The sequence below is a fragment of the Schistocerca piceifrons genome, chromosome 5 (genome assembly GCF_021461385.2).
Source record: "Schistocerca piceifrons isolate TAMUIC-IGC-003096 chromosome 5, iqSchPice1.1, whole genome shotgun sequence".
NCBI lineage: Eukaryota > Metazoa > Arthropoda > Insecta > Orthoptera > Acrididae > Schistocerca > Schistocerca piceifrons.
Genome location: NC_060142.1, coordinates 591,583,044 through 591,595,379, shown reverse-complemented (window position 1 = coordinate 591,595,379; position 12,336 = coordinate 591,583,044). Strand labels below are relative to the sequence as shown.

General features: G+C 38.1%; 1 protein-coding gene across 1 annotated transcript in view; it reads left to right on the top strand.

Annotated features, from left to right (window-relative positions):
• The window catches only part of LOC124799297 (piezo-type mechanosensitive ion channel component), a 715,678-nt gene that overhangs the window by 429,946 nt on the left and 273,396 nt on the right, over positions 1 to 12,336 (top strand). Inside the window, exon 29 of the mRNA XM_047262884.1 lies at positions 658 to 788. Within this exon, the coding sequence (XP_047118840.1) occupies positions 658 to 788 (131 nt within the window). The remainder of the gene's footprint in view (positions 1 to 657; positions 789 to 12,336) is intronic.

Here is a 12,336-nt window from a genome sequence, read left to right as displayed (position 1 = left end):
GTCATAACTTGGTGTATTGCATATACTGTACTGCTAACCTATGTGTTATATGTAGGAAAATTGTACAAAATCTGGTTAGGTAACTATAATTTTTGCTGTTTCATAACCTAGCTTGTTTTTGTGCAGTTATTTAGTGGCCTGTAGAAAGCTAATTTAACTTAAGACGCTAAATTATTTATGCTGATGACAAGAGTCAGCTGCAAACTATTTGCAAATAATTAGCCAAGTTTTACTTCAGATGTAATTAAAAATACACCATTTAAATATTGGCAAATGTTATACAATGTTCAAAAGATGTTTTTTGTGGTTTTTTATTGTTAATTAAAAAATCTATATTGTAGATAAATTATGTGTCATAATTTATCAAAGTAAAGTCTTGCAGTAAATAGTCCATGCCAGCAATCTGCTAATATCATCTCAGCTTTTGAGACTCTCTTTATTACTTTCCTCATGACAGACAACTATATCATAGTTTTTCTATTAGCATAAGTACAGTCAATTCAAATCTTGCAGTGTATAGTGTTGTTCTGTCAGACACACTGTATTTTTCAGTGTGATGTGGACAATATCTTCCTATTTTGTTTCTGATCAAGGTGTTTTTACTGTGTGGATGCTTCTCTGATGAGCAGGTCATAAAATAATAATCTTCATTTTCAGCAATTCGCTCTGGCGACTATTATATGTTTGAGGAATTTGATGATGAGGACATTCTAGATGCAGATAAAGATGAATCAGATGATTTTGATCATCAATTTGATACTGATAAAAGGCGGGCTACTCTTGGAGAGGTAAGATGGACTTTGTGGCACTGGAATAAATTTTCATTAAGTATGATACGGGAAATATCATACAGTTAAAAGAGAACAAGAAATGTTGTTACCTTGCTGCAGAAAAATTAACAGTTGATGATTTGAACATATGGACAAAATATACAAAATGTCAGATTTTTTTTTCATTTACCATGCTTTTATATAGAACTTAGTAAGAATAGTATGCATATTTCTGCAAGAAAATTGGGAGATGTACACATCAGCATATAAATTGTTAATTTCATCAGATCTCTAAATAAAAATGTTCTTTTTCCTCAATGGTTATAAGTATCATAAAATATATTAAGTGGGCTCTTCCTTTTCTCGATATTTATTTCAGGTTCACCGTATAAGAGATCCAGGTCATTTATTTGATGCTGGTATTGATTAAGTGTCATTCTTAGTGATACTGTATACATTTTGCAAGCCTACTACATTTCTAGAATTTGATTCTTGTAGAGTTAAAACCAGTTCTTCTTAAGAATGTGATGTTTGTTGCTAATTTTTTATGGTCTGAAGATAACCCTCTTGTTGCTAGCAGAGGTTAGAGTCCAGCTCGATCTCAGTCTCACTATTTACTTTTTCCCATTTTGAAACCTATTTTCCCCTTTTGATGTGTGTTTTTCAGCACTTTAATTTACTTTCATAAAATTTCACCCAAGTTGACTCTCTTCATATTTTACTGTTGCTTCATTAGTTTTTGCATTCGGTACTGTTCCTTTGAAAACAGAGATGAACACACAAAAAGTCTTTCTTTATAGGTATCGGGGTTGTATGGCTGATGTTGCAACAATTGTCAGCCTTATTTCAAAGTAATTGCAAACTGTTTTTTGCAGTGTGTTATGGTACCTTGTGCTATGGCACAGATTTTTTTTTAAATTTATAATAGAGCACCACCACTACGGAAACAATCTTTTTCTTCTGTATATCATAGGGAATTGGACCTATAACAGCTCAGTGCTATTGGTACTTCTTCACAGACCAAGCCGTCTTCTTCTTCTTCTTCTTGTTTTTCTTCTTCTTCTTTTTTACTGCATGACTAAAATGTTCCTCTTCATACTGTGTGCTTCTTGGCTTTTATTTCACAGCACTGACTAAACTGCATAAAAAAAATTGTGCCACCTGGACATCTGCAAATGAATGTGGGCTCTGATTCAAGGGAACAAGTAATAAATCTTATTAAAAAAAAATTTTTTTTAATTTAAAAATCTTCACTGTGAAATAAACACAAAACAGTGAGCAAAATAAAGGCAGTCTGCTCAGAAGTGCACAGCTGTGGAATCAAAATCTGCTGGTGGATAACATTCAATCTTGAGTTGCTCCATCATGTGCATTGAAATGTGCACGGATCAGTTCTCCTTTGCATGTTGCTCCTCCTGAGGTCATCCAGTGCGAAGAAGATTCCTACAATGAGGCACAGCAATTTTCAACTAATTCTAAGTCCATTCAGTGGAGTTGATATCGTCAGATATCTCAGACAATTCCATACTGTTGATTGCTGCCTTCTAGAGGAAGGTGTCCCCAAGGTGGGTAAAGTTTGCACATACATTACCACCTTGAAAGGTGAATGCATCACCGAAATGTTGACTGTAAGCTAGAAAATGGTTTTGGGGCAGATTCTCCTAATACTGCACAGCCTTCAAGTTACACTTGATAGATAGGGACTGGCCAACATATGTACAGCTTTTTTTATGATGGCCATTGTCTTCTCATTTTCAACTTTTGTAGTTCCTTGTTCATCCAGTCTTCTTCCTGAAGGTTCCCGCGCACTTTCATCATATCATTAAAATCTTGCATCGATCTTGTAGGTGGTCTTCCATATATATATATATATATATATATATATATATATATATATATATATATATATATATATATATATATATATATATATATATATATATATATATATATATATATATATATATATATATATATATATATATATATATATATATATATATATATATATATATATATATATATATATATATATATATATATATTTTTACTCAGCTGGTGTCAATCATAGATTCCTTTTGGCTACCACTTATCATCCATTTGTGGAGGTGACTGTACCAAGTTAATATTTTGCTGCCTATGACATTGAGAATGTTGTCAATTTCTCCTATAATTTCCTGGATTCTTTCATTTCGGAATATGTTCCAATCTGGAGATGGGACAACTTGTTCACAAAAAACCAACTCGAGAGTCATCAATTTATTTACTCCTTTTTTTGTTAGCTCCCATGTTTCAGAGTCTTTTACGGTGATATTCTTTACGATTGACTTGCACTCTATAGTAAGGAATTAAGTTGGCCAATCACTCTTTTTCCTTGCACCGTTTCAATTGTGATGTCTTACGTTCTTCTTCCATTTGTTATAAAAATGACGTTCAAGTATTTAAATGTGCAGAGATTTTTAATTTTGCAGGGTCCTACATTCAAGTCTTCTTATTCATCTTCACTTGCTTTTTGAGTCTTCTTCCTGAAAGTGTAAGCGAAGTCATATTTGTCTCCCACTATCGGGACCAAGTCTTTTGTGAAGAGTAAAGCATACAGTATTTCTACTCCTACAGGGATTCTCATTCCACAACATTTCTTCTTCCAGTTCTGCAAAACTTTATTCTTTAAAGAAAGTTGATGGTAATGAGCACCATTGTCTTAGATCCTTATTTGTGGAGAATTCATGGGAAGTTTTGTTACCCACTTAAACTATACTATTGCAATCCTCATAAGTTTCTTATTACCTGGACATACCTGTTACCAATATCAAAATTTTGCACTGCCAACCACAAGTTACTTAGTTGAACTGTATTGTTTGCCTTCTGCAAATCAATAAATGTTAAGTGAAGAATCGCTCCTCTTTTCAGCTTTATTTCAATTAGGTGTTTGAGAGTGGATGTGCCATGTGTTCATGAGGTCCTGCTCTTAACCCATTCTGTTCCTCTGACACTGTTATTTGCACTTCTGTTATATGCAATATTACTTTTCCTTGCAATTGAGCTGTTGTATGCTAGTTCCTGTATAGTTTGCACAATCGTGCCAGCTTCTTTTTTAAGTATGAATGGAATAATTGCTCCCCTCCCCCTCCCCTCCCCCCCCCCCTCCCCCGCCCAATTCATTTGATGGTTCTTCACCTTTTAAACATCCGTTAAACATTTCTGCCAGCATTTCTAAAACTGCTGAGTTCAGGAGTTTTGCTAGTTTTGACAAGCATTTAGGTTTTCCATTTGCCATTAATTTGTGTCCTTTAATTTGCTTATCTTCTCTTATTCTCTCCAGTTTTATAACTGGCCTCACATGCTACAAGAATTTATCTGAGCCATTTCTCAACTCTTCAATATTACAACTGATATTATTTAATTGAGTTCAATTTTTGTCAGCTGCTCCTTTACAGTGTAAGTTTTGTTTTTAAGGAAAACAGGTTCTTGCTATGAATAAGAAATGATCTGAGCCACTAACAATGTTGCACTGGTGTGTAAAACTTAAGGATGAAAGGACAGCAACTTTTGCGTGGTGTGTCACTGCCAAGTAACGTAACTCGATAAAATGAGAACTGTACAGAGGAAGAACTACTAAAGTGTAGTACAGAAAGCAACTGAAAGAAATATCAGTGAGATGAAAAGAAATTGTAATGCAGGAGAACAGAACTGTATAAAATGCAGTTTACAATTCCATGCATATCGGAGATTACGATACTATCAAACGATGTTTACACAAAATTATATATGTGCTGAATTTTAAATTGTAACATTGCTAGCTCACCATATCTATGAAAACTAATTGACTTATGATGAAGCTAAACCAAAATGTGCCAAACATAATGTAAACATAGCTTGAAATTATCCTTTGTGGAATTAATGCACAGAAGTGTAAAAGCAAGTAAAATGGAACCCATTATAAAGATACAGGATTCATGTTAGGAACAAAAGTTAAACTGTGATTGTAAAATAATTAACAGAAATTATTGAAGTATTGTTATCAATGTATATTTTGTGAAATTTTAATAAAAGAACAATGATGTTTCGACAGGCTAACTATGTCAGAAGTATTGTTATGAATTGCTAAACCAAAATGTGCACCCAGTTTTGTGAAAGCATATAAATCTCAATTATAAGTTTAATTATTTTCAATTTAAACAGTACATAAATTGATGTAATTCTTGGCTCTTATATGAGGACCTATAGTGTAACCACAGGGGGTCAGTTTTCAAACAGTTAGTATAGAGTTAGTATTTTGTCAGTCTTACGTCAATTTTTGGGTATTAGCCCACGTCAGTTTTACCTGTGTTGTGATACAATAAACATATTTTAAAAGTATTTTGTGTGAGTCAACTATGTTATTTTTTGGTGAACTTGAAGCAAGTTGTCTGATGCGTAAAACTGGATCCAGATGACACTTTAAATGGAAGAACTATATTAAAACTGTGTTACAGGCCTCATCATCTTTCAAAAATCAGCAGGTTAAGCAGTTGGAATGTAGTCACTACAACTGATTACTTTTAAAGTGCCTGTTTCATTCAAAGACAGTAATTACCCTCAAGTCGCTGTGATTCCCGATTGCCCTTGGCCGTTACTAAAGGTGGGATGCCATTCTTAATAGGTCGTGTGATCACGACTGATTGGGCTGCATGCTCTGCAATGTGCTCCCATATTAGCCATAAGGTTAGTAGTTCTTGTGGTAAGGCGCTCCATTTCTTCACCAGTGGAGTTGACAAGTATTGTATGGTGGTTGGTGCATGTGGACGTGCTGCAGTAGGTCTCACGAACACACCCCACATGTGCTTGGTGGAATGTAAGTTGGAGAAACAGGCAGTCCAGTCCATTCGCTGAATATTGTTTCATCCCAGGAGGTGCTCCACATTGCACTCGTGCACTAACATCCATAAAAATTAAGTCGGCATCAAAAACACCCCTGAAAAGACACACACAAGGAAAGAGTACAGGGTCACAATAACACTGACTGGTGAGGTCTATAAGCCCATGCAACATTATGCCTCGTAACACCTGGGCCACTGAAAGTATCATGTTCCACAATACTCCCTGTTCCCTCATGTAGCAAGAAGTGGAAACGTGTAATGCACCCCGTAACATTTTGCAACATGATTATTTTGGTGGTCCGGGTGTTATGGCATGGGGCGACATACTGCTGCATGGGAATATTCACCTCCCAATCTTCGAACACTGTACACTTGCGACTCAACATTATTGTGTCACTGTGTTCCTTCCATGACTGTGTCTTTCCACAGTTGCATTCGCTCCTAACTTCATTTTTATGGGTGGTGGTGGTGGTGGTGGTGGTGGTGATGCACAACCACATCAAACAACTTTGTTGGAATGAGATGATATTTGGCTACTGGACTGGGCTGCTGTTCCCGACTTAAATCCTTCCGAGTGCATCTACATATACATGATTACTCTACAATTCACATTTAAGTGCTTGGCAGAGGCTTCATCGAACCACAATCTTACAATCTCTCTACCATTCCACTCCCAAACAGCGCGCGGGAAAAACGAACACCTAAACCTTTCTGTTCGAGCTCTGATTTCTCTTATTTTATTTTGATGATCATTCCTACCTATGTAGGTTGGGCTCAACAAAATATTTTCGCATTCGGAAGAGAAAGTTGGTGACTGAAATTTCGTAAATAGATCTCGCTACGACAAAAAATGTCTTTGCTTTAATGACTTCCATCCCAACTCCCGTGTCATATCTGCCACACTCTCTCCCCTATTACGTGATAATACAAAACGAGCTGCCCTTTTTTGCACCCTTTTGATGTCCTCCGTCAATCCCACCTGGTAAGGATCCCACACCGCGCAGCAATATTCTAACAGAGGACGAACGAGTGTAGTGTAAGCTGTCTCTGTAGTGGACTTGTTGCATCTTCTAAGTGTCCTGCCAATGAAACGCAACCTTTGGCTCGCCTTCCCCACAACATTATCCATGTGGTCTTTCCAACTGAAGTTGTTCGTAATTTTAACACCCAGGTACTTAGCTGAATTGACAGCCTTGAGAATTGTACTATTTATTGAGTAGTAGAATACCAATGGATTTCTTTTGGAACTCATGTGGATCACCTCACACTTTTGGTTATTTAGCATCAACTGCCACCTGCCACACCATACAGCAATCTTTTCTAAATCGCTTTGCAACTGATACTGGTCTTCGGATGACCTTACTAGACGGTAAATTACAGCATCATCTGTGAACAACCTAAGAGAACTGCTCAGATTGTCACCCAGGTCATTTATATAGATCAGGAACAGCAGAGGTCCCAGGACGCTTCCCTGGGGAACACCTGATATCACTTCAGTTTTACTCGATGATTTGCCGTCTATTACTATGAACTGCGACCTTCCTGACAGGAAATCACGAATCCAGTCACACAACTGAGACGATACCCCATAGGCCCACAGCTTGATTAGAAGTCGCTTGTGAGGAACAGTGTCAAAAGCTTTCCGGAAATCTAGAAATACGGAATCAACTTGAGATCCCCTGTCGATAGCGGCCATTACTTCGTGCGAATAAAGAGCTAGCTGCGTTGCACAAGAACGATGTTTTCTGAAACCATGCTGATTACGTATCAATAGATCGTTCCCTTCGAGGTGATTCATAATGTTTGAATGCAGTATATGCTCCAAAACCCTACTGCAAACCGACGTCAATGATATAGGTCTGTAGTTCGAAGGATTACTCCTACTACCCTTCTTAAACATTGGTGCGACCTGCGCAATTTTCCAATCTGTAGGTACAGATCTATCGGTGAGCGAGCGGTTGTATATGATTGCTAAGTAGGGAGCTATTGTATCAGCGTAATCTGAAAGGAATCTAATCGGTATACAATCTTGACCTGAAGACTTGCCCGTATCAAGCGATTTGAGTTGCTTCGCAACCCCTAAGGTATCTACTTCTAAGAAACTCATGCTAGCAGCTGTTCGTGTTTCAAATTCTGGAATATTCCATTCGTCTTCCCTGGTGAAGGAATTTCGGAAAACTGCGTTCAATAACTCTGCTTTAGTGGCACAGTCGTCAGTAACAGTATCATCGGCACTGCGCAGCGAAGGTATTGACTGCGTCTTGCTGCTTGTGTACTTTACATACGACAAGAATTTCTTCGGATTTTCTACCAAATTTCGAGACAATGTTTCGTTGTGGAATGTATTTTAGGCATCTCGCATTGAAGTCCGTGCCAAATTTTGCGTGTCTGTAAATTTTAGCCAATCTTCGGGATTTTGTGTTCTTCTGAACTTCGCATGCTTTTTCCGTTGCCTCTACAACAGCGTTCGGACCTGTTTTGCGTACCATGGGGGATCAGTTCCATCTCTTACCAATTTATGAGGTATGAATCTCTCAATTGCTGTTGCTACTATGTCTTTGAATTTGAGCCACATCTGGCCTACATTTGCATAGTCAGTTTGCAAGGAATGGAGATTGTCTGTTAGAAAGGCTTCTAGTGACACTTTATCTGCTTTTTTAAATAAAATTATTTTGCGTTTGTTTCTGGTGGATTTGGAAGAAATGGTATTGAGCCTAGCTACAATGACCTTGTGATCACTAATCCCTATATCACTCATGATGCTCTCTATTAGCTCGGGATTGTTTGTGGCTAAGAGGTCAAGTGTGTTTTCGCAACCATTTACAATTCGCGTGGGTTCATGGACTAACTGCTTGAAATAGTTTTTGGAGAAAGCATTTAGGACAATCTCGGAAGATGTTTTCGGCCTACCACCGGTTTTGAACAAGTATTTTTGTCAACATATCGAGGGAAGGTTGAAGTCCCCACCAACTATAACCGTATGAGTGGCGTATTTATTTGTTACGAAACTCAAATTTTCTCTGAACTGTTCAGCAACTATATCATCGGAGTCTGGGGGTCTGTAGAAGGAGCCAATTATTAACTTAGTTCGGCTGTTAAGTATAACCTCCACCCATACCAATTCGCACGGAGTATCTACTTCGACTTCACTACAAGATAAACCACTACTGACAGACACAAACACTCCACCACCAATTCTGCCTAATCTATCTTTCCTGAACGCCGCCTGAGACTTCGTAAAAATTTCTGCAGAACTTATTTCAGGCTTTATCTAGCTTTCTGTACCTATAATGATTTCAGCTTCTCTGCTTTCTATTAGCGCTTGAAACTCAGGGACTTTTCCAACACAACTACAACAATTTACAACTACAATTCCGACTGTTCCTTGATCCAAGCAGGTCCTGTATTTGCCACGCACCCTTTGAGATTGCAGCCCACCCCATACTTTCCCAAGGCCTTCTAACCTAAAAAACCACCCAGTCCACACCACACAGCCTCCGCTACCCGTGTAGCCGTCAGCTGAGTGTAGTGAACTCCTGACCTATTCAGCGGAACCCGAAACCCCACCACCCTATGGCGCAAGTCAATGAATCTGCAGCCAACACGATCGCAAAACCGTCTGAGCCTCTGATTCAGACCCTCCACCCGGCTCTGCACCAAAGGTCCACAGTCGGTTCTGTCAACAATGCTGCAGATGGTGAATTCTGCCTTCATCTCGTAAGCAAGACCGGCAACCTTCACCAAATCGGATAGCCGCTAGAATCCAGAGGGAATTTCCTCAGATCCAAAGCGACACGCGTCATTGGTGCCGACATGTGCCACCACCTGCAGCTGGCTGCACCCTGTGCGCTTCATGGCATCCGGAAGGACCCTTTCCACATCAGGAATGACTCCACCCGGAATGCACACAGAGTGCACACTGGATTTCTTCCCCTCCTTAGCCGCCATATCCCTAAGGGGCCCCATTACGTGCCTAACATTGGAGCTCCCAACTACCAATAAGCCCACTCTCTGCGATTGCCCGGACCTTGAAGGCTGAGAATCATCCTCTGAAACAGGGCAGGCAGCAGCATCTGGCTCAGCCAGAGACAGTACCTGAGTATGTGTGGCATGCTTTGGGAAGATATACTGCGTCCCAACCACATGCACCAGCAACCATCCACCAGTTGTCAACCGCCCTGGTGAAGCAATGGAACACTTCACCACCAGGACTTCTTATCAACATCTTGGCCAGCGTGGGAGCACGTCACAGTGCTGCTTTTGCAATCCATGGTGATCATGCACCCTATTTCCCTATTTAGAACCAAGTCCCATATTTTGTAATGTTCAAGGGACCATCAAGAATTGCAGTAACCTTAGTGTAATTATTGTATTTGACTAAAGTGTCATTTATGTTAATCTTGTTGCACATTTTTTTCAGTTACCTTCTCTTCAATATTGTTGCAGTTCTTTCTAAGTATGTTCTAAGTTTCATTGAGCATGTTACTTGGCAGTGATACTTTATCTGTAAGTTACTTTTGTTCTTATGTTTTGCAGTGTGCAATCAACGATTGATTTTAAGTTATTTGTTTGTTGCATTCATGTACAGTTGTGAATACGTTGGTGTAAATACCCCTCTGATAGACGCGCCTTCTAGTCGGGCAAGGGCGGTCGTGCGTATCTTGCGGATACCACTTGTTGTTAATAAACTTTTTCTTTTTAAACATTACATTTTTATCATAAAAGTAATATTAGGTATTATTCATGGGTTATACAAACAAAAGCAAGGTAAAAAAATTATTTAAAAATAAAGTTATTTTTCAAAACACACATTTTCTTCCCACAGCTTCTCGAGGTACTGATACTTACTTTCCATGTTCGAATGTCAAATTTATACAGGATTGTGCTTGAAATTTTGATTTCTCAATATACTAAAGTTATTTAAAAGTTGAAATACATTCAATATAAAAATTTCTTGAATGATGTAAACAAAACATACCATTCATATACCTCACATTTGAAACGGGTGATTATTTAAAAGCTGAAATACAATCATTGCAAACGTTTCTTGAATGCTGTAAACAAATAAACTGTCCACATATTTCACTTTTAAAATGGGGTGATTCTCATTTTCTTGCTAACTAAACATGGTCGACATCTTTTCTTCAGAGGCTCCTGAGGTTGATCTTCTTCTCCTCTTCCATTTTTCTTTTGGTGTTCATCATCTGTGTGCAGCACATTTAGAACTTGTGTACAGAGGTCTCCAGTTACTTTAGTACTTCTCCTTTTTACATGTTCCTGCACAAGTTGGTTTGAAAGGTGTCTGAGGTATTTTGTCCTCTTGAGATTATTGCTGGTGTTTCACCACTGGAGGCCATTGCTTTGTGTTTCTCACAATGTTGAAAGGCCCTCAAAGCTTGTTGACAGTGTCAATGTCTCCTTTTGTGTGATTGTAAAAAGTTATAATTTCTGGTTTCTTGATATCACCTGTTACTTCATCGATTTTTCCATCATTATGAAGGCTGGATATACTTTTTTTGGCACATGTGAAACAAGTGTTGCCTCCCTGTGGTTAAAGGGTCCAGGCAGACAAGTTCCTTAGGTTAGAGCCAAAGTCCAGACAGCCATCAAACAAAATAAGTAGAATATAAGAAACTTCATGTGCAGTAAATAGTGGAAAAGCTAAGAGCAGTATCAGCTTACTTCATCAAAATATCAGGGGAATAAAAAATAAAGTATATGAGCAATCAGTGTGTTTAGATGATCTCAAAAATAAGAATGTGATTGATATATTCTGTCTGTCTGAACACCATGTAACTGTGGGGATGGATAGTGTCAGTATAAATGGGTATAATTTAGCATCTTACACTTGTAGATCTAGGATGGATAAAGAAGAAGCTGCCATTTTCATAAAAACAAGGGTATAAATACAAAACTGTAGAAGTAAGCAAATTTTGTGTTGATCAGCACTTTGAGGTTTGTGCATGTGAACTTCAGCTAGATAATGTAGTATTGATATTAGCAACAGTATACAGGTCCCCATTAGGGGACTGGGAGCTATTCATAAAAATTTTGACTCCCTACTATGCTGTCGGTCAGACAAAAAGAAGTTATTAATCTGTCCCTCCCACTTTCCAAGAAAAGGTAACGAACATTGTCGCTGCGTATGTGACACATATGTGCACCTATCAGAAGGTTAACAATTGTTAATTTGTGTTATTCACATAAATAAATTTGTATTTCACCATTAGTAAGCACAAGGAAGTTTCTGTAATGTTCTACCCTACTGTATCATTTAATTTTGAATCCATTCTGATATTTAGAGCGCCAATTAGAAACACATTCCGATTTCCATCCTTTCCAAAGTTGTAAAATCAACAAATTGTCTTACCCAGTAGTAACAGCATCGTCAGTTGGGGACATATGCTGCTGTGATTACCAAATAATGATTTCTCACACTGATATCCATTTGCAAGTCTGTATTTGATGTGGTCCCAGGATTTTATAATTTTTTTTTTTTTAACTTCTTTATAGTTGCTATGGATACTCCTCCTCTAGCTTTATGTCCTATTTGTACAGCACCTCTGCCCTTTGCCATTTTTCTTGGTCTCTTTGAGTTTGAACATTCCACATATTTTTTTAAATTAGTGATGGGCTGCAGACCCATCAATTCAGCTACCAACCTCAAAAATCAAGTGATTTTTAGTTGGGGTGTTCTTCCCTTAGAC